General features: G+C 40.9%; 1 protein-coding gene across 6 annotated transcripts in view; it reads left to right on the forward strand.

Moving 5' to 3' along the window:
* Positions 1–23,299, forward strand: part of ETNPPL (ethanolamine-phosphate phospho-lyase) — a 53,485-nt gene that overhangs the window by 17,892 nt on the left and 12,294 nt on the right. For 3 of the 6 annotated variants that reach the window (XM_086704431.1, XM_086704432.1, XM_086704433.1), the window contains exons 5-12: positions 293–383; positions 1,018–1,134; positions 3,220–3,302; positions 3,896–4,121; positions 5,016–5,170; positions 6,066–6,155; positions 6,590–6,720; positions 8,820–8,887. In XM_086704431.1, coding sequence (XP_086560557.1) covers positions 293–383; positions 1,018–1,134; positions 3,220–3,302; positions 3,896–4,121; positions 5,016–5,170; positions 6,066–6,155; positions 6,590–6,720; positions 8,820–8,887 — 961 coding nt within the window. Of the gene's footprint in view, positions 1–292; positions 384–1,017; positions 1,135–3,219; positions 3,303–3,895; positions 4,122–5,015; positions 5,171–6,065; positions 6,156–6,589; positions 6,721–8,819; positions 8,888–10,510; positions 13,662–14,554; positions 15,776–23,299 lie in introns of those variants that run through there. The other 3 variants (XM_086704430.1, XM_025921708.2, XM_086704429.1) reach the window with 2 other exon arrangements.

A 23,299-nucleotide genomic window follows, 5' to 3' on the forward strand; every position in this document is an offset into this window, starting at 1 on the left:
ACAATATAATGTAGTACATCTAATATCATCCTAAGAAATTAAGGGTTTTTTTCCTGTTGAAAAAAAAATTGTCTATGAGGACACATACTTGGTTTCCTATGTGTTTTATTACATGAATAAGGAGAACTGGACAAATTAAATGGCCAGTCTTGCCATGAAAACTTAGATCCTGTAGAATTAAATCTGGCACCAAGGTTTAGATTCTCCCCGGATGATTAGGAATACTGGTTTTCATACACTACATAAACATCCTTTGCTGAGTGATGTTGGTTACTGTTCTTTTTCTTTTCAGTGCTTACCATGGTCACCTATCATCTTTAATTGAGATCAGTCCATACAAATTCCGAAAGGGCAAAGATGTCAAAAAAGAATTTGTGCATGTGGTAAGTATCTTAGAATCCAAGAATCAGAAAGTTAGAACTGGAAGAATGCCTAGTGATAATCCAGTCCGATCCTTTCATCAAAATAAAACTATGAAAAAGAAACAAAGATTTAAAGCAGTTATGTGACTTACTAAAGTCAAAAGGCTAGTTAATGACAGGATGTGGTTTAAAATCCATTGATGAGTGTCACAATGAGCAAATTAGTATAGTTGTAGTGAAAGCTAGTATTTACAGTTGTCATTTTATTTTATTTTATTTTATTTTATTTTATTTTATTTTAGCTTTTGGTCTTCAATTACTTTTTCTGTCACTGATGCCAGCTTGAAATTCAGAGTTGAATCTACTGTGTATGAATGTCTTAAAATTAAATTGCTCTATGCTAAATTATTATACAGAGTTATGAAGTAAAATAAATAGGAAAGACAATAAAGAAATCAATCAAATTGTTGAAGCATTAAAACAGAGCTCAACTCAGGGTTCGAACCTGTGAACCGTGAGATCATGATGTGAGCCGAAATCAAGATTTGGACGCTTCACTGACTGAGCCACCCAGACACCCCGAAATGCCTTTTTTTTAAGGCTCATTTGTCCGAGAAGTAAATCTTGAGAAACTCTACCATTTGATTGTTTTCAGGCACCAACTCCAGATACTTACAGAGGAAAATACAGAGAAGATCATGCAGACCCAGCCGGCGCTTATGCAGATGAAGTGAAGAAAATTATTGAAGAAGCTCATAACAGTGGAAGGAAGGTTGGTATTTGCAGCTTTGAAAACACCTTAACATTGTTTATAAGATGGATTGAAATCATTGTGAGAATTGGAGAGGCGAAAAGGGTTAGAGCGCAATGCCCTTTTTGTTCTTCTCTGCTTACATTTCACTTGGTTCATATTTTTTAAAGTTCATTATTATAATCATGCCTCTAAAACTATCTATTTTTATTTATTCTAGAAATGCAATCACTATGGCTTAATTCTCCCCTTCTCAGTGGGAGGCAGACTATGGTCCAAAGGGGTAGGGGAGGAGAGGATTAGGAAAGACTCTTCCAAATGATGGAGGGAGGGGGAGAAACAGTGGTCCTGGGACCTCAGAACCAGTGCAGGCTCCCAGGCCCAGGACGCCTTGGTGCTTCCCTTGAACTGGTTCAACTGTCCCGAAGCTGCACAGCCCGGGTTAGCCAAGGCAGAAAAGATGTTTCTCCAATCTGAACCTAGACTTCTAAGACAGCACCAGAATCCCCCAGAGTAAGTTTCCATTTTCTCAGTCGTCACCCTACTAGCTTGACATCAATTCTCAGCCCATTTGGGGGTTACTTATGTGCTTTGCCTTGAATGTTTATTTATTTTTGAGAGAGAGACACACACACACACACACAGACAGAGACAGAGAGACAGAGCACGAGTAGGGGAGGGGCAGAGAGAGAGGGAGACACAGAATCCGAAGCAGGCTCCAGGCTCCCAGCTGTCAGCATGGAACCCGACGCAGGGCTTGAACTCAGGAACTGCGAGATCATGACCTGAGCCGAAGTCCGACAGGACACTTAACCAACTGAGTCACCCAGGCGCCCTGACATGTGCTTTGCGTTTAAACTGGCTTATGGCATCAACATGGCAATAAAGAAAACCTCCATTTTGATGAAAAGGAAGTCTTTGCTTTTTCCAATTCAAATATTTTTATCTTAGTGCCTGGAGAGTCATTTGCATTTCTTAACTGTTTTCTTTCCATTCTGTTCATTTTCCATATCTTCAGATGTGCTATCTGCGCAGCTAGCCCTCAGCTCTACCTGTTGTGGGGAGCTTCATATGCTTTCCTTTTTGTTTGTTTGTTTTATTTTGTTTTGTTTTGTTTTTTGGCTTTTCTTATTCAAGCATAGCCTATTCTTCTTTACACAAACGGTAAACAGTTCTTCCAGGGAAATGCTTACATTATTAAGATCACATGGTCTTTTTGCCTGCTGCAAAGGTTCCCATAGCTTTTGGAGCACATTAGCATTCAGTAGCTATTGAACTGATGCTTTCCTGTTAAGAATGCTGAAAGCAATGAGCAAATAGAAGATGGATGCTTCAGAATATTAGATGTGCTTACAAGGTCCGGGAATTTTAGAGAAGCAATCTCCTAAGTCCAGTGGCTTCATGTTATAGCTAGTAAATGAAATATTCCAAAGGGAAGAACGTAAGCCAAGGTAATAGAGTTACTAAGATGTAGTCTGGTTCTCTTGACTTCATATCTCATACTATGTCTATGCTTTCTCCGCTTGATTCAGTGTTATCTATTTTCTGCCCCCCATTTTCTTCCCCTCCAGAGCATTCCATCTGCAGTTCCTTTTGTGAACTGCCTAATTCCGTTGAGTTAAGCCTGGGTCAGGGTAAGAACTAGAAATAAGGCGCAGTAACTAAAGCGCGTGGCCACAAGTCGCTCTCCCCTTTCCTTAGAGCAGATTCCGGGTGCAAGCAATCCTCATTCACCAAGCTGAGGAAACAGGCACCACAGGAATGGGTTTAGAAACTGGGTAATTTTTTAGAAGTTCATATCAAAGACTGATCCAAACATCATTCTCGTTCAGCCAGTCCTCATGAAAACACTGCATTTAAATTAGTAACAGAGAAATGGAAGTCGCCCTCTCCACCGTTCCGCTGGTACTGTGGAATTTCCGAAACTGATGCTTCAGATCAGTTTGCATTTCCAGCATGGACATCTTTTCTTGGTCATCAAATGGCCTGTCTGACACCTGCCACAGGCACATTCCCACCCAAAATAACCTGCTCTATAAAAAGTCCTCGTTTTTAGGGGGTTCAAGGGGAACCTAATGGACTTTGACCCCATCTTCTCTTGTGTAGATTGCTGCCTTTATTGCTGAATCCATGCAGAGTTGTGGCGGACAAATAATTCCTCCAGCAGGCTACTTCCAGAAAGTGGCAGAGTATGTACTTGACTTGGGCATCCTTGGTCAGACTGAAGGCTCTGTGACAGTTCTACAAGGCCATACTGGTTAAAATATTGAAGTACTTGCAGACTAGCTGGTGAAGAGCCACTTAGGCATGCCTGCCACACCAGGACTCCCCAGAGCCCCTCCACCTTTCCAAGATCCAGCAAATAAAGGGTGTATGTGGTCCAGCAGGGGGCCTCCAGGACCCTGCTCCATTCCCCAGCCTGGCATCCTCTCTGGCTGGTGCCCATGCTTACCAATCAGTAAAATTGGAAGATTAACCCTGCTAAACACTACTGGTTCACTTCTTTCTCTTCCCACTTAAAATGCCACAGTACAGCTTACATCAAGCAGCACAAACCTCCATAATATAGAACATGTCTAGTCTGGAAATAATGTGATTATATTGCAAAGTCAGTGACATCACATAGATGCTTTGGGGATTTGAGCGCTGAAATGTTTTTGACAACGATTACAAACCTCAAGTTAACGACATTTTTTCAAGTCCTCCATAATCTATATCTTCGTGGGTGGGTTTGGGGACCCTCCGTGATCCGAAGGCATTAGATTTCCTTTTTGCTTTTCAGATATGTACACAGAGCAGGAGGTGTGTTTATAGCTGATGAAGTTCAGGTGGGCTTTGGCCGAGTTGGGAAACATTTCTGGAGCTTCCAAATGCATGGTGAAGATTTTGTTCCAGACATTGTCACAATGGGGAAACCAATGGGCAATGGCCACCCAATGGCATGCGTTGTAACAACCAAAGAAATTGCAGAGGCCTTCAGCAGTTCTGGGATGGAATACTTCAATACGGTAAATTTTGGCCTCCCAGTTTATGCTAAGAGGGAAAAATAATGCATGTTCTTACACTTCTTGCCAATGTAGTAAAGAATAAAGTTCAGTATTGCCAGCTAACCACCCCAGGACACTAGCCAAACTTGGATCTAACCATATTTCATTCTGTCTGGCATAATTCTTGTATTTTTCCTTGTGTATCTTTCCCCTTCCTAAAATGATTAATTGTTCTTGTAATAAATGGTTGCTTTACTAAACTCTACAGGTTATGTTTCACTCATAGATAATATGATCGCCTTTATTTTGTATCACATTTAAATTCCCCAAGCATTTCTAAAGTGTTTAGATGATACAGTACTATAAATGTTATATGGCTGTCACAGGAGATACTAAATTTTCTATCTTTGGGAAATTTTATTTCCTTGGTTTTACCCCCAAAAGTCATGAACTTTAAGCTTGGAAAAATTATTATAGTTTGTGCAGTACGTGTATTAGTACTTGTGACAACTAATAGTAAGATTCAAACCGAGGACATAAATTATTTGGAGAAAATGTCATTGCGTAGCTGTTTTCACACAACTGTTCAGGGACCGAAGTCCACATCCCCCTCACTGAACCACATTCTGAAATTCTTGGTTCCCAACGCAGTGTCTCGTTTTTGTTTGGATGAACTAATAAATTCCATGATAGTCCTTCATACCAATTATGCGGCATGGAGACTATGATTCGGAATGAATTTTCACTCAGTCGTAAATAAACAGAATCACACTATATCCTAAATCTAACAAGTTTGCATCACAAGAGAAAAACTTCTTGAAATTATATCTTTATCTGCTTATGTACGAGCCAAATTTCTCATAGATGAAGCAATACCACTAATTCAACTACTATGTTTTTATCTTTTTTCTGCAGTATGGAGGAAATCCAGTATCTTCTGCTATTGGTTTGGCTGTCCTGAATGTAATTGAAAGTGAAGACCTTCAAGGAAATGCCACAAGAGTGGGGGATTATCTTACTGAATTACTCAATAAACAGAAGGCTAAACATACTTTAATAGGAGATATCAGGTGTGCTTATCATGAGATTGTCATATGGTTATTCACTTTTCCAAATGAAAATAACTTATCTTATAAACTTAAAATAAATTACATAAAATTTAATCTAGAAAATACTGAAAAACATAAAAAACAAAATTTGTTCTTTATCCAGAACCTTGATATCACCACTGTTAACTTTTGGGTGTATACCTTTCTTGACTTTTATACTTCAATAAATAAATAAATAAATAAATAAATAAAGTCGGTATAATTTCAGCCTGTAAAAGATGAGAAGAAGGAACTTAAAGTAATTCTAAATAATTTTTCAAAAATTATTGAAAATGACATCCTGGAGGGGCGCCTGGATGGCTCAGTAGGTTAATCATCCAACTGCGGCTCAGATCATGATCTCAAGGTTCACGGGTTCGAGCCCCACATTGGGCTCTCTGCCCTAACACGGAACCTGCTTCTGAGCTCTGTACCCCCTTCTCTCTTTGCTCCTCCCCCACTCATTCTCTCTCTCAAAAATAAACATTAAATAAATAAATAAATAAATAAATAAATAAATAAAATGACATCCCAGAAAACTTGATATTTTTCATAGATATATATAAACTTTACATATTTATCATCATTAATGTCCTGAGAAGCTAAGTAGTATGAGAAGGTTGTCTTTAAGAATTTTCTTTTACAATTAAATAAAGAAAAAAAAAGCTGAATGAGAAAAACAACTTGGTTCAAAAACTAGAAAGACCTGTGACAGTGGGTTGGTATCTTGGATTAGTTAGAATCAATAACAGTTACCCCTACAGGGAATCATATCCAGCTTCAAATGAAAATGAGGTTTGGGGACAATGTTAATCTTTTGTGACAGTGCAGTGTCTGATAGAGTATCTGTCAAGTTTTCTTTCTTTACTTTCCTCAGGGGCATTGGCCTGTTTATCGGAATTGACTTGGTGAAGGACCAGCAGAAAAGGACCCCCGCCACAGATGAGGCTCAACATGTCATCTACAAGTAAATACACCCCCACACCTGACTGGTGTCCTGGCTTGAAAGATGCCCCTCCCCCCCCCCATTTGAAAGCTTCCTTTACTTCCTCCCACCTCTCCAAATAAGGGAAGTTTGAGACACGTGCATGAGAATATTGAACTGCTCTGTGTTCACATCATTCTTTTTTTCTTTTCTTTTCTTTTTCTCTCTAGAGAGGGAGGGAACCTTTTTGCAAGCAGGGGAGGGGAAGAGAGCGAGGGAGACAGAGAATCCCAAGCAGGTTCTGTGCGATCAGTGTGGAGCCCAATGCGGGGCTGGATCTCTCGACCCTGAGATCATGACCAGAGCTGAAATCAAGAGTCGATGCTTAACTGAGCCACCCAGGCACCCCTACATCATTCTTAAATAATCTTAGTTACCATTTGTGTGCACTCACATATATTTCCTGCACTAATTAGGATGAAAGAAAAGCAAGTGCTTCTCAGTGCCGACGGACCTCATAGAAATGTGCTTAAAATAAAACCACCTATGTGCTTCACTGAAGAAGATGCCAAGTTTATGGTGGACCAACTCGATGAGATTCTAACAGGTCTGTTCACAGATGTTTAAGATGCCACCCTGTCCCACACCCAGTCATACATGACTGTGCTTGTTCTTCATGACAGAAGTGAAGGCAGTTGGAAATGAACATATGACTTTGTATATAGAACTAGAAAAAGAAAATAATAACTATGTAGACTCTTAGTTAAATCAAAAATTTCTGTTTGCACTCCCGTAACTACAGATCTAGGTTTTTAAGGAACTGACACAACTTTATTTTTATTGGTTCTCACTTTTTTTAAAGTTTATTTTATTTATTTTTGACAGAGAGAGAGAGAGAGTGGAGGAGGGGCAGAGAGCAAGGGAGAGAGAGAAAATACCAAGCCCCAACTCAGAGCTCGATCCCACAAACTGTGAGATCATGACCTGAGCCGAAATCGGCTGAACCTGAGCTGAAACCTGAGCTGAAGTCGGACACTTAACCGACTGAGCCACCCAGGCGCCCTTATCTGTTTTCGCTTTTCAAAAACTGCATGTCTGCATTGTACTATGCATCACAGACGCGGGAGGATATGGTATTTCAGCATTGTACCGTGAAAATGCGAAAAACGTTATTAATAAAAATTACAGGTTACAGGTCAACAGTTATTTGCTATATGCTGAACCGTTTGACTTGTCTATTTTACTTATTACATTTAACTTTTGAGGGTTTTTTTTTTTTTTGCCATTCAGAATTATCCCTGTCATAGGAATTTAGCTTTTGCTTACCTATATTATATAATTCGGTAGGTTAATTTGTTTTTCTGTTATGAGCATAAACTGAGATTGAAAGTAAACTAGGAATGTATGGGGCGCCTGGGTGGCTCAGTCGGTTAAGCGTCCGACTTCAGTTCAGGTCACAATCTCACGGTCCGTGAGTCCGTGAGTTTGAGCCCCACGTCGGGCTCTGGGCTGATGGCTCAGAGCCTGGAGCCTGCTTCCGATTCTGTGTCTCCCTCTCTCTCTGCACCTCCCCCGTTCATGCTCTGTCTCTCTCTGTCTCAAAAATAAATAAACGTTAAAAAAAAAAAAAAAGAAGGTAAACTAGGAATGTAAAGACCATGTTGAAACACATAACGTACTGTCCAACGTTAAGATATTTTGGGGTTGCATAGTTATATCTTTAAGATTCAACTTCTCTGCTCCCTTCTCAGATGTTTGGGGTTAGGTCTAAGGCTGAGAAGCCAGGAATAACAGAGCATACAACATAGATGATCGATCTTGGAAAAGTTGAGAGTCAGCCCAAGTTATTTGTGATGTAGTCACTGTCTTTGGACCAAGGGCACACTCACACTCACCCCTGGCACACTTTTCTCACACACTGCATTAACGCGGGTCCTTCTGAAGGGCCGGGTGGAAGAGTGTAGGATAGGCAAATCTGTCACCGTTGCTTCAAAGTCAACTCAGAGCTGGAGCATTACTGACGGTGGGCCAAAGAATTTCCTTTGAATTTTTTTTTTTAACGTTTATTTTTATTTTTGAGACAGAGAGAGACAGAGCATGAATGGGGGAGGGTCAGAGAGAGGGAGACACAGAATCTGAAACAGGCTCCAGGCTCTGAGCTGTCAGCACAGAGTCCGACGTGGGCTCGAACCCACGGACCGCGAGATCATGACCTGAGCCGAAGTCGGCCACTTAACCGACTGAGCCACCCAGGCGCCCCGAATTTCCTTTGAATATCGTGAAGGAGGCATACCTAGCAGGTTCAGTGCCACTTGTAAATGATAATGATGGAATGTTGCAATAAAAGTTTAAAAGCAGCAATTCTAATAGTGACAGGTTTTAAACACATTACATTTACTTCTTGATTCTTCATGAAACGTACTTCTATAGATACCACAAATGTTTTTTTTTTAATTTTTTTCAATGTTTATTTATTTTTGAAAGAGAGAGAGAAAGCAAGAGGGGGAGGGACAGAGAGAGAGGGAGACACAGAATCTGAAGCTGTCAGCATAGAGTCTGATGCAGGGCTCAAACTCAGGGACTGTGAAATCATGACCTGAGCTGAAGTTGGATGCTTAACTGACTGAGCCACCCAGGGGCCCCAAAAATGTTTTTTTTAATATTTTATGTTATCCTGTCTTCTCCACTATATCTCCCTTGATGTAGTTGTGGAAGAAGCCATTGGAGCCAAAAGTGAGAGTGTGACCTCTGAGAATACTCCGTGCAGAACAAAGGTAAGAGTCTGCTACTCTGTTTTTAGAGGAAAAGGTTAAAACTTTGGAAAATTAACTGAAAGGAATGCAAATTTAAAAAAAAACTGTACAATAATTTTTAGAATAAAATCCACCTTTGCTAGGGTTGGCTTACTGTTGCAATTTTGAGTGCACAATTAAATTTCAAGGCAAGCATCCTACCACTTGAAAGGAATAAAACCAAAGAACTATTATTACTGGATCACTCCCATACCCTCCTTCCAAAAAAAAACTCCTCCAGCCTGCAAAGAGGGCCTTCAAAATAAAAAGAGAAATGATTAAAAATGTCCTAAGCATCCTCCTGTTGGAGGGTCACCTGATGCTGCCTCGGATTCCCGCACACCATTATCTTTTTTTTTTAATGTTTATTTATTTTTGAGAGAGACAGAGTGTGAGCAGGGGAGGGGCAGAGAGAGAGGGAGACACAGAATCCGAAGCAGGCTCCAGGCTCTGAGCTGTCAGCACAGAGCCCGACGCGGGGCTAGAACTCACAAACCATAAGATCATGACCTGAGCCGAAGTGAGACGCTTAACCAACTGAGCCACCCAGGCGCCCCACTGCACATCACTCTTTAAAAGCAGCAGAAGCATTAGCAGGGTGGCTCCAAAATGCCAGGGTTTGGTCCTGAAGTGAACTAAAGTATAAACTTCAAATTCTGGGGCCTGAGAACCATCTGGCACCAAGTGGCCTAGTTTCTGCATTTGATGTGCTTCCAGCAGAGGGCCTTTCCATTCTCTCCCTGAGCCGCCCAGGGTGTGAGAAAGTGCTCCCCAGCTCAGGAAACAGAGAGGCAAAAACTTGAGAGGCTTTGTTGCATAATTTGCTATTTGTTTATGACTTGGACACACAAAGGAACACTCACTGCCTCGAAGCCGCCCGCACATATGGCACCCTCAGCAAGGTCCTTCTCATGGAAAAACATTAGGCCCTTTGAGAGAAAATGGTTTGTTAACAGGACTGCTTCTGTTTCTTGGTGGAACACAAACCGATTCTAGAAATCAATTCTTACCTGCAGTTTAAGAGCAGCTTGTCAAGGCTAGGACAGAATCGTAGCTGAGAACTGAGCAAGCATTGAAAAGGAGCCTACAAAAAAGGGAGTTCTCAATGAGAATCGGATGCTAGAGTTAGCGAACACGTTTCTGAAATTTTGGCTTGGAGTCGCAGATTTTTTTTTAATTTTGTTAATGTTCATTTATTTTTGAGAGGGAAGCAGAGAGAGAGAGAGAGAGAGAGAGAGAGAAAATGAGAAGAGCGGGGGAGGGGCAGAGAGCGCAGGAGACACAGAATCCGAAGCAGGCTCCAGGCTCTGAGCTAGCAGCACAGAGCCCCATGCGGGGCTTGAACCCACAAACTGTGAGATAATGACCTGAGCTGAGGTCGGACACTTAACCGACCCAGCCACCCAGGTGCCCCTGGAGTCCCAGATTTTATGCTGACCTCACATCTCAAAGGTCCACAGAAGATACTCACCAGGGTTAGAGAGGAACAGCCAGTGTCATAGTGTCCTGTTTGCCTGCTGGCCTGTTGAGTCGACCCTGCAGAGGCCGGGCGGTTCGGAGGGGGGCGCGCCTGCTGGAGTTTGTGCGCCTGCGCCTGTCTTGCAGATGCCTAACGAAGCACAGTCGGAATTGCTCAGTGAAGGCACCTCGGATCCCAGAGAAAATCCCAGCCGAAAGAGAAATGGATTGTGCACAGATAAGCACTCGCTGCTCAGTAAGAGGCTCAAGACATGAGAGATTAACATTTTAAAGCAGGATAAATATCCAGGGTTATAGAGAATGAATGGAAGTGTCTCTTCGGTTAGTACCTGTGTTGTACCCTCTAACAGTAGAATTTGCATTTCATTTAGATGTGTAAATAAAAAGGTAACAGAGTGAAAAGAATAAGCCAAGTGAAAATCAAACCATGTCAAGATTATTAGTTCAGCCTCTAGCCTGTTAATTCCCTACTTGCGATTTCTGAAAGTACTTTATTTATTCTACTAAATTTATGCTTCAAACTGAATATTAAGTTGGCAGTTTTACTGCTCATGTGTTAATGTTTGAAATGAGAGCAAAGTACAATAGGTCCCTTAACTTTAGAGACGTGATGCCTTAAAATATGAATGAATCACTTTATTGATTTAATTTATATATATTTTGGGGCTATAATCAAAGATGATGTAAACCAAAACATTTTTACTAGAAAAGCGTACCCTTGTTTTGCACAGAACACTAGGGGTGGTAAAAATCAAAGCCATTTGGAAAAAATCACATACAGCAAATATTAAGAAGCAAATGGATAAATCAGGGGCACCTGGGTGGCTTAGTTGGGTAAGCATCCAACTCTTGTTTTCAGCTCAGGTCTTGATCTCACGGTTTGTGAGTTCAAGGCGTGCATCCGGCTCTGCGTTGACAGCACGGAGCCTGCTTGAGATTTTGTCTCCTTCTCTCTCTGCCTCTCTCTCACTCATGCAAACCCTCTGTCTCAGAAATAAACATTTTTTTTAAAAAAAGAAGTAAATGGATAAATCAGACTTCTGGCAGAGGACTAGGTAAATCAAGATCTTGTGGAGTCGTGGTGGGGGCCTGGCAGCAGCAAAGAACACAAGAAATATATTCAGAAACACAAAGATGTAGCTGGACCGGCAGCAGTAGTCAAAGCACTGTGCTCAGTGAGGAGACCTCAGCTCTAAGTCAGGTTGTGACGCCTTGTCCACTCATTTACCTGGCAGTTAGGAAATTAACTTCCATCCAATCATCTTCCTTTCTCATCAAGTTTATCAGTACCCAGCACACTCCCACACACACAAGAGAGGGAGCTTTGGGCGCGCGTGCCCACGTACAAACACACACACACACACACACACACACACACACACACACACACTTCTAACCACACATTGGCAAAGGGAAGTGAGGAAATATGGGACCTCCAGATTCTCTTTGCAACATGCTGATATCGTGAGACATTCACTTGGAGGCCAATATACTGAACTTGGAAGAAATTTGAATTTTAGTATTTTAGTATTGACTTCCCATTATCTCTCTATTGCCTTCCTAATACTTATTAAACTTTGTATTTTGGGTTTTGTTGCATAAGAAAGAGAGAATAATTCTGCTGTGGCTGTTTCATGATAACTGAGAGGGATGTTGAGAGGAAAATGTAAAATCTTCCTTTCTGAGTTTGTCATTAATTAAAAAGCTATTTAAAAAAGCAAAGTCTCATTATTAAATACTTTTTTCCTCCTAAAAATATAATTGACCCTGTGGTTTCTGACTGGATAATGCTGAGGTTGGTTCCCAGGAGCTGGCAAAGAGGAGGGGGTATAGAGATATCTGTGGTTGGCTTCTAAGGAGCACATCATCAGATCTTTCACAACACAGGTCAACACCCCTATAAGCACCCTCTCATGGGCGTGCTCAGTGTTTGTTCTCTTTTCTCATTGCAGAAGGCAAAAGCAACCCATACCCACGTTATATGTTTCCAAGTATAAAATAGAAAATTAAGACTTTATTCTTTGATAAAAGAATAAACTCTTCTTCCTTGCCTATAAATTAGATTTCCATAATAAGGAGGAGAGATCTGGAAATAAATGACATGTTCCTGGATGTAACAGAGACTACCTGTGTATGAGGTTCCTGGTAATCCCTTCATTTCCGTGATGTCACAATTGGGTGTCAGTTTGGGTCCTCTGGGTCTCTAGATTGAGTCCCAAGATAGTTGAAAGTACAAGAGATGGCTTGGGGGTAACTCCTGTGAAAGATAAAGAAGCAAAGAAGCAGTAGTCAGGAAAAGCTTTCAGGTCTGACATGGATGAAAAGAGAAGAGTCAGAGGGAAGATTTGAGCAGGAAGAGCCTGGACTGAGATGCAGCTCTGTGAAAAGTCTCTGCCAGTGCACGGCTTGCCCACAAAGAACTGCTGGGCAGAGATGACCGGGCCCTGGTAGCCCTACTGTCTCCCCTCACTGGCTGGGAGCTCCCAGGGAACACGTATCCAGCTTGAATGCTGCTGTGGATCTTGAAGATGCTGTAGCTAGCGGCCGTCGGCTGACTGCACTCCTCACCACAGGCTCCCTCTTGAAGGGAAACGGAGCAGCACACCCATGGCTGCCACAGTCTGCCCCTTGTACCACATGGATCCACTTGCCCACACATCTGGGGAGCAGCGCGTCAGCGATTCCTTAGTGCATCTCTCTTCCTCAGGGGAGACTTCTCTTCCTCAGGGGAGCTCCAAGAGTGAGCTTCGTGGAGCAAACTACAACTCCTGTCCCTGCAAGTAGTCTCAGGGCCACAACCGGTACTCATCATCTCCCTTCTCCACTACTGACATTCCACTCACCTTTGGCCATCACTTCTGGACATCCTAGTAGTGGTGTGTCTCAAACCCTCATTCCTCTGGAAACTATGCCCTTCTCAAGCCAGGGCTGAGGCACTATCCGTTCACAGCTACAATTAGACAAGGAGTACCAAGAGATATCAAAGTGTACCATCTGAGTTTCACAGATGTCCTGCCTCCCCCGCTGTGGAACCACAGTGCTGCCTCCTCCTACAGATAAAGGTCAATTAGCTCTGCCAATATGGCGACTCCAACTCCTGCTTTCTAGATGCAAGGCGTCCAAGGTCCTCATGTGTCGGTTGGAGCTTACAGTTTAGCGGAACTCTGACTTTGTCCCTCCCCAAAAGTACACCCCTTTGGGGACCAGAGGCTCCAGTGCTACAGATTCCAAAGCTGTAGGGATAGGAAAAACAAAATTCTACACTGAGTCATCGATGGTAAGTGGGGCCATTCCTGATTTCACCCCTTGGATCTAGGATCCTCCTGGGGACACACAGTGCCTTATGGAGGTCCCTGACTGGGTGCAGATACTGCCATCTGAAGGATAGCACCCCATCCTTACAGAGTATGACCTTTAAGTGGGCTCCTTAGCTGTACCTTTATTCGGGAAGGGCATTCCAATGCTCTACCAGAGTGGCAGCTTCTGGATAATGTAAATGTAATACAACCAGCCTATTTCATGGTCATGGGCCCGCCCTACCCATTTTCATTGTAAAGTGGATTCCCCTTTGGATGATATTTTGTGGGATTCCATGTGTCTCCATGTGAGGGCAGGTGTGTAGAAGGCACTCTGTAAGCCCCTATATTGTGGTTATAGCTTAGGCTCTGTAAGTAGGAGACCCAAAGGCAAACCCATACCCTAAATAGATGTCTATTCCTGTGCAAATAAACCACTGGCTCTTCTGAGACTGAAGGGGCCCAATGTAGTCAATTTGTCACCAAGAGGCCAGTTGATCTCAAGGGATAGTGTCATGTCAGGGACTCACTCTTGGTCTCTGCTGCAGGCAGATTAGGTATTCAGAAGGGGCAATAGTTACATCTGTCTTGGCAAGTGGGAGTCCATGCTGTGGGCCAACACATTGCCTCCATCTCTGCCATTATGACCACTCTGCCCATGTACCCACTTTGCCTTTTGTGAAGTGGCTAATGTCAACTAGCCAAGTCATTTTGTCTGCTTGGTTGTGCAGTACCTCTTCCATGGTGGGTGCTTTTTGGTGGATGTTAACAGGTGATACAAAAACGTTTTAACATGTGGTGTTTACTCCATGTATTCATCCCTGTGCCTTTACCCATTACCCCCTTTGTCACAGGCTCTGACACTTTCTTTCAGGCTCCTGACCAGCTGACCAGGCCATTCACCACTGCTCATGAATCCATACACATGCTCACCTCACTTCTCCTTTACACACCAAGTGGATGATCTGACGCACCACTCAAAGTTCTACCATTGGAAATTTTTCCCTTGCCACTGTCTTTCAAGGCCACCATTGTGTGTATCTATAATGTGGCCATCATCCCCTTTACTGAAATGATAGATCCCTGATTCTTGGTAGGGTTCATCTCCCACCTTCTTGAGCAAACATGTCTTACAGAGGCTTCTAATATACTAGCATACTCTAGGATACTATATAGTGTATTCCAGTATATTATCTCTCTTCCTACAAGATCAGAACGATGTCATCTGTAATGAGTCACTGATATTCTTCAGAATGCCCAGATAGTCCAGATCTCTTGAGGCTACGTTATGACAGAGGGCAGGAGAGTTGACGTTAGCTCTGGAGCGGAAGTGTAAAGAAAGAATAGCATCAGTTCCAAAAGAAGGCAAACTGTTTCTGGTGTTTTTTTCCTAAATGGGTTAAAATAAACATATTCCCCAAATTAATGACCACATGTCATGTACTTGAGGCCTTAGTCACCTGCTCTAGCAACACCACCACGTCTAGCACTGCAGCTGCAATTGGGGCTACTGCTTGGTTGAGTCTGCAATAGTGTAAAGTCACTTCCCAGTTATCAACCTGGTTTCTGTAGAAGCCAAGTCGGCTAGTTAAGAGGGGAAATGATAGGAACAGCCACCCCTACATCCTTTAGACTTTTAAGAGCAGCACCAATCTCCACCATCAATACCCAGAATATGATATTGTCTTTGACTTATCATCTTGGTAGGAGAGAGTGAGGGCAGGTGTGTAGAAGGCCAGTCAGAGGCTTCCACCTGGCCTTCTCCACTATGGTAGCTCTTACTCCACAGGTCAAGGACCCAGTGTGAAGGTTACTCCAACTGCCAAGTACGTCCAGCCGAATCATACTTTTGGGGACTGGGAGAACAGCCACAGGTGTCCTTTACTAGCGAAGCCTTAAAGAGCAGTGAGTGTTCGGGGCTCCTGGAAGTCTCAGTCGGTTAACATCCGACTTCGGCTCAAGTCATGATCTCATGACTTGTGAGTTTGAGCCCCACATCAGGCTCTGTGCTGACAGCTCGGAGCCTGGAGCCTGCTTCAGATTCTGTGTCTCCCACTCTCTTTGCCCCTCCCCCACTCATGCTCTGTCTCAAAAACAAATAAACATTAAAAAAATTTAAAAATAAAAAGAGCAGTGAGTTTTCCTGCCTACATCCTTCTAATAAGACTTGGTACTCACCTAAGTGGGAAGACTTCCTTTGTGGGCTGTATAGGCAAGCAGATATACAGGCTTTATACTGGGCTCTTTGTAAAGAGGAAGGAGATGGGTGTTCCTCAGGGAGAGAAAGAAAAAAGCTCAAATTCCAAGAAAGGACATCAAGCTGAAGTAGAAGTGGGGAAAATTCAAGACCTCCTGATGGCTCTGAAGCAAGGAATCTATGCTTTGATGAGTCTACATTTTGTTAGTTTACTCAGAGATATTTGATATATTTTTAGTGCCATAGCAAATAACATCGTTTTTTAAATTTCATTTTCCAGGTATTCCTGGCATTTAGAAATAAAGTTGATTTTTGCATATTGACTTTATTTCAGCAAACTTGCTAAACTTACTTGCAAATTCCAAACGTCTGTCCATTCTTTTGGATTTATACATATATAATATTTCATCTGAGAGTACAGTTTTACTTATTCCTTTGTGATGCCTGTGTATTTTCCATCAATGCTCCAGTCTTCTCTTTATGGAATTCCTTTAATTATGTGTTCTCTTAAAGCCACTTTACATTATCCTTTGGATTTCATTGTTGACTTCCTTCACATCAATAACCACTATATGTTTTGTTATATCATTTTATTGTATTTTACATTTTTTTCTATATTTTCCCCAAGTTTTTATTTTGAAAAATTTTCAACCTTCAAGTAAGCTTCATATAGTAATGCAAATTCTATATATCCTTCACCTGGATTCACCAATTGTAATATTTTGTTCCACTTGGTTTTCTGGCTATATACTATTACACATAAACTTTTTGGCTTTGGCTAAGCCATTTGAGCCATATGAATTTAGTTGCTGATATCAAGTCAACTTACCTTAAATATTTCACCTTGTTTTCCCCCCTAAGCAAGGGAATTCTCCTATAAATCAATTATCATATTAGAGATATTTAACATTAATTTATAACATTATCTAATATTCAACTCCTATCCAAATTTCCTAAACTGTGTCAATACTGTCCTTTATAAGCCTTTTTTAAAAAAATTCAGAAACCTATCAAGGATCCTGCGAAGCATTTAGTTGTCACTTCTGTTTAGTCTTTTTTAATCTAGAATATTTCCCCATTTTTTTTCTCTCATCACATTGGCATTTTTGAAGATTCCAAGCCAGTTGAACGTGTTGTAGAATGTTTTTCAATTTGAACTTGTATAATTTTCCTCATGACTAAATTCACATTAAACATTTTGGCAGAAATATTACATGGGTGATACACTCAGATTTATTTTCAAATGTGAAACTAATCTGAAATTAACTCAACTTCATCATGATGCATTGTTTTATATATAGACTATATGTAGAATTCTATATACATGCATTATATATTTTATATTATATTTACATTCATACATAGAATTTGAGAGAGAGATATCTCAAATATATATGTGTCCAAAAGTCCTAAACTAAATTCTGACAAACCAAATATTTATTTATTAAAATCCGATCATGCAATATTGACTGGAATTTTTATCTTCTTCCTGTTCAATACAGAGACTTCAGAATATTTTTTTTTTCATTTATCTCTCTGAATGTTACTGTTTTGTGTTATAAGTTTATAATTTTGGGCATATATATGTGTATATACATATGAATGATGTTTTATATATGTATTTTCAGTTGTTCCTCATTTCTTTCTTCCCCCTTCAATTATTTTCCTTTTTTCTTATAGAACAGTCTTTTAGTATTTCCTTCGGAGTGGATCTTTGGTGCAGCTCTTTTGTTTGATCAATGGATAAACTGTAGGCCATAAATGACTGAATGAAGTACCCCCCATCCTTAGAGGCAAAGCCTGGACTGGCAGCCATGTAACTCTAGTGCTTTTATCTTCACATCATTTTGTTTGTTTATTTTTAAACGTGTCTTTATTTATTTTGAGAGAGAGAGATAGAGAACAAGTGGGGGAGTGGCAGAGAGAGGGAGACAGAGGATCCCAAGCAGGTTCCATGATGTTCAGCTCAGACCCCAATGTGGGGCTCAAACTCACAAACTGCGAGATCATGACCTGAGCCAAAATCTACAGTCAGACACTCAACCGACTGAACCACCCAGGGGCCCCTCTTCCACATCATTTATTTTATTTTATTTTTTTATTATTTTTTTTAATATATGAAATTTATTGTCAAATTGGTTTCCATACAACACCCAGTGCTCATCCCAATAGGTGCCCTCCTCAATACCCATCAGCCACCCTCCCCGCCCTCCCACCCCCCATCAACCCTCAGTTTGTTCTCAGTTTTTTTTTTTTTTTAATTTTTTTTTCAACGTTTATTTATTTTTGGGACAGAGAGAGACAGAGCATGAACGGGGGAGGGGCAGAGAGAGAGGGAGACACAGAATCAGAAACAGGCTCCAGGCTCCGAGCCATCAGCCCAGAGCATGACGCGGGGCTCGAACTCACGGACCGTGAGATCGTGACCTGGCTGAAGTCGGACGCTTAACCGACTGCGCCACCCAGGCGCCCCTGTTCTCAGTTTTTAAGAGTCTCTTATGCTTTGGCTCTCTTCCACTCTAACCTCTTTTTTTTTTTTTTTTCCTTCCCCTCCCCCATGGGTTTCTGTTAAGTTTCTCAGGATCCACATAAGAGTGAAAACATATGGTATCTGTCTTTCTCTGTATGGCTTATTTCACTTAGCATAACACTCTCCAGTTCCATCCACGTTGCTACAAAAGGCCATATTTCATTCTTTTTCATTGCCACGTAGTACTCCATTGTGTATATAAACTACAATTTCTTGATCCATTCATCAGTTGATGGGCATTTAGGCTCTTTCCATAATTTGGCTATTGTTGAGAGTGCTGCTATGAACATTGGGGTAAAAGTGCCCCTATGCATCAGCACTCCTGTATCCCTTGGGTAGATTTCTAGCAGTGCTATTGCTGGGTCATAGGGTAAGTCTATTTTTAATTTTTTGAGGAACCTCCACACTGTTTTCCAGAGCGGCTGCACCAGTTTGCATTCCCACCAACAGTGCAAGAGGGTTCCCGTTTCTCCACATCCTCTCCAACATCTATAGTCTCCTGATTTGTTCATTTTTGGCCACTCTGACTGGCATGAGGTGATATCTGAGTGTGGTTTTGATTTGTATTTCCCTGATGAGGAACGACGATCATCTTTTCATGTGCCTGTTGGCCATCCGGATGTCTTCTTTAGAGAAGTGTCTATTCATGTTTTCTGCCCATTTCTTCACTGGGTTATTTGTTTTTTGGGTGTGGAATTTGGTGAGCTCTTTATAGATTTTGGATACTAGCCCTTTATCCGATATGTCATTTGCAAATATCTTTTCCCATTCCGTTGGTTGCCTTTTAGTTTTGTTGGTTGTTTCCTTTGCTGTGCAGAAGCTTTTTATCTTCATGAGGTCCCAATAGTTCATTTTTGCTTTTAATTCCCTTGTCTTTGGGGATGTGTCAAGTAAGAAATTGCTACAGCTGAGGTCAGAGAGGTCTTTTCCTGTTTTCTCCTCTAGGGTTTTGATGGTTTCCTGTCTCACATTCAGGTCCTTTATCCATTTTGAGTTTATTTTTGTGAATGGTGTGAGAAAGTGGTCTAGTTTCAACCTTCTGCATGTTACTGTCCAGTTCTCCCGGCACCACTTGTTAAAGAGACTGTCTTTTTTCCATTGGATATTAGTTGGCCATACTTTTGTGGGTCTAGTTCTGGGGTTTCTATTCTATTCCATTGGTCTATGTGTCTGTTTTTGTGCCAATACCATGCTGTCTTGATGATTACAGCTTTGTAGTAGAGGCTAAAGTCTGGGACTGTGATGCCTCCTGCTGTGGTCGTCTTCTTCAAAATTACTTTGGCTATTCGGGGCCTTTTGTGGTTCCATATGAATTTTAGGATTTCTTGTTCTAGCTTCGAGAAGAATGCTGGTGCAATTTTGATTGGGATTACATTGAATGTGTAGATAGCTTTGGGTAGTATTGACATTTTAACAATATTTATTCTTCCAACCCATGAGCACGGAATGTTTTTCCATTTCTTTATATCTTCTTCAATTTCCTTCATAGCTTTCTATAGTTTTCAGCACACAGATCTTGTCCATCTTTGGTTAGATTTATTCCTAGGTATTTTATGCTTCTTGGTGCAATTGTGAATGGGATCAGTTTCTTTATTTGTCTTTCTGTTGCTTCATTGTTAGTGTAGAAGAATGCAACTGATTTCTGTACATTGATTTTGTATCCTGCAACTTTGCTGAATTCATGTATCAGTTCTAGCAGACTTTTGGTGGAGTCTATCGGATTTTCCATGTACAATATCATGTCATCTGCAAAAAGTGAAAGCTTGACTTCATCTTTGCCAATTTTGATGCCTTTGATTTCCTTTTGTTGTCTGATTGCTGATGCTAGAACTTCCAACACTATGTTAAACAACAGCGGTGAAAGTGGACATCCCTGTTGTGTTCCTGATCTCAGGAAAAAAGCTCTCAGTTTATCCCCATTGAGGATGATGTTAGCTGTGGGCTTTTCATAAACGGCTTTTATGATCTTTAAGTATGTTCCTTCTATACCGACTTTCTCAAGGGTTTTTATTAAGAAACATTGCTGAATTTTGTCAAATGCTTTTTCTGCATCGATTGACAGGATCATATGCTTCTTATCTTTTTTTTTATTAATGTGATGTATCACGATTGATTTGCAAATGTTGAACCAGCCCTGCATCCCAGGAATGAATCCCACTTGATCATGGTGAATAGTTCTTTTTATATGCTGTTGAATTCAATTTGCTAGTATCTTATTGAGAATTTTTGCATCCATATTCATGAGGGATATTGGCCTGTAGTTCTCTTTTTTTACTGGGTCTCTGGTTTAGGAATCTAAACCTAACTGGTTTAGGAATCAAAGTAATACTGGCTTCATAGAATGAGTCTGGAAGTTTTCCTTCCCTTTCTCTTTTCGGGAATAGCTTGAGAAGGATAGGTATTATCTCTGCTTTAAACGTCTGGTAGAACTCCCCTGGGAAGCCATCTGGTCCTGGACTCTTATTTGTTGGGAGATTTTTGATAACTGATTCAATTTCTTCGCTGGTTATGGGTCTGTTCAAGCTTTCTATTTCCTCCTGATTGAGTTTTGGAAGTGTGTGCATGTTTAGGAATTTGTCCATTTCTTCCAGGTTGTCCAGTTTGTTGGCATATAGTTTTTCATAGTATTCTCTGATAATTGCTTGTATTTCTGAGGGATTGGTTGTAATAATTACATTTTCATTCATGATTTTATCTATTTGGGTCATCTCCCTTTTCTTTTTGAGAAGCCTGGCTAGAGGTTTGTCAATTTGGTTTATTTTTTCAAAAAACCAACTCTTGGTTTCATTGATCTGCTCTACAGTTTTTTTAGACTCTATATTGTTTATTTCTGATCTGATCTTTATTATTTCTCTCCTTCTGCTTGGTTTAGGCTGTCTTTGCTGTTCTGCTTCTATTTCCTTTAGGTGTGCTGTTAGATTTTGTATTTGGGATTTTTCTTGTTTGTTGAGATAGGCCTGGATTGCAATGTATTTTCCTCTCAGGACTGCCTTTGCTGCATCCCAAAGCATTTGGATTGTTGTATTTCCATTTTCGTTTGTTTCCATATATTTTTTAATTTCCTCTCTAATTGCCTGGTTGACCCATTCATTCTTTAGTAGGGTGTTCTTTAACCTCAATGTTTTTGGAGGTTTTCCAGACTTTTTCCTGTGGTTGATTTCAAGCTTCATAGCATTGTGGTCTAAAAGTATGCATGGTATGATCTCAATTCTTGCATACTTATGAAGGCCTGTTTTGTGACCCAGAATGTGATCTATCTTGGAGAATGGTCCATGTGCACTTGAGAAGAAAGTATATTCTGTTGCTTTGGGATGCAGAGTTCTAAATATATCTATCAAGTCTATCTGATCCAATGTACCATTCAGGGCCCTTGTTTCTTTATTGACCGTGTGTCTAGATGACCTATCCATTTCTGTAAGTGGGGTGTTAAAGTCCCCTGCAATTACCACATTCTTATCAATAAGGTTGCTTATGTTTGTGAGTAATTGTTTTATATATTTGGGGGCTCCCGTATTCGGCGCATAGACATTTATAATTGTTAGCTCTTCCTGATGGATAGACCCTGTAATTATTATATAATGCCCTTCTTCATCTCTTGTTACAGCCTTTAATTTAAAGTCTAGTTTGTCTGATATAAGTATGGCTACTCCAGCTTTCTTTTGACTTCCAGTAGCATGATAGATAGTTCTCCATCCCCTCACTTTCAATATGAAGGTGTCCTCAGGTCTAAAATGAGTCTCTTGTAGACAGCAAATAGATGGGTCTTGTTTTTTTATCCATTCTGATACCCTATGTCTTTTGGTTGGCGCATTTAGTCCATTTACATTCAGTGTTATTATAGAAAGATATGGGTTTAGAGTCATTGTGATGTCTGTAGGTTTCATACTTGTAGCAAGGTCTCTGGTACTTTGTCTCATAGGATCCCCCTTAGGATCTCTTGTAGGGCTGGTTTAGTGGTGATGAATTCCTTCCGTTTTTGTTTGTTTGGGAAGACCTTTATCTCTCCTTCTATTCTAAATGACAGATTTGTTGGATAAAGGATTCTCGGCTGCATATTTTTTCTGTCTAGCACACTGAAAATCTCGTGCCAATTCTTTCTGGCCTGCCAAGTTTCAAAAGAGAGATCAGTCACGAGTATTATAGGTCTCCCTTTATATGTGAGGGCACGTTTACCCCTTGCTGCTTTCAGAATTTTCTCTTTATCCTTGTATTTTGCCAGTTTCACTATGATATGTCGTGCAGAAGATCGATTCAAGTTACGTCTGAAGGGAGTTCTCTGTGCCTCTTGGATTTCAATGCCTTTTTCCTTCCCCACTTCAGGGAAGTTCTCAGCTATTATTTCTTCAAGTACCCCTTCAGCACCTTTCCCTCTCTCTTCCTCCTCTGGGATACCAATTATGCGTAGATTATTTCTCTTTAGTGCATCACTTAGTTCTCTAATTTTCCCCTCATACTCCTGGATTTTTTTATCTCTCTTTTTCTCAGCTTCCTCTTTTTCCATAATTTTATCTTCCAGTTCACCTATTCTCTCCTCTGCCTCTTCAATCTGAGCTGTGGTTGTCTCCATTTTATTTTGCACCTCATTTATAGCATTTTTTAGCTCCTCCTGGCTGTTCCTTAGCCCCTTGATCTCTGTAGCAATAGATTCTCTGCTGTCCTCTATACTGTTTTCAAGCCCAGTGATTAATTTTATGACTATCATTCTAAATTCAGTTTCTGTTATATTATTTAAATCCTTTTTGATCAGTTCATTAGCTGTTGTTATTTCCTGGAGATTCTTTTGAGGGGAATTCTTCCGTTTGGTCATTTTGGATAGTCCCTGGAGTGGTGCGGACCTGCAGGGCACTTCCCCTGCGCTGTGGTGTATAACTGGAGTTAGTGGGCGGGGCCGC

This window comes from Puma concolor, chromosome B1 (assembly GCF_028749965.1).
Source record: "Puma concolor isolate L17-30 chromosome B1, mPumCon1.1.hap2, whole genome shotgun sequence".
In the NCBI taxonomy this organism is placed as follows: domain Eukaryota; kingdom Metazoa; phylum Chordata; class Mammalia; order Carnivora; family Felidae; genus Puma; species Puma concolor.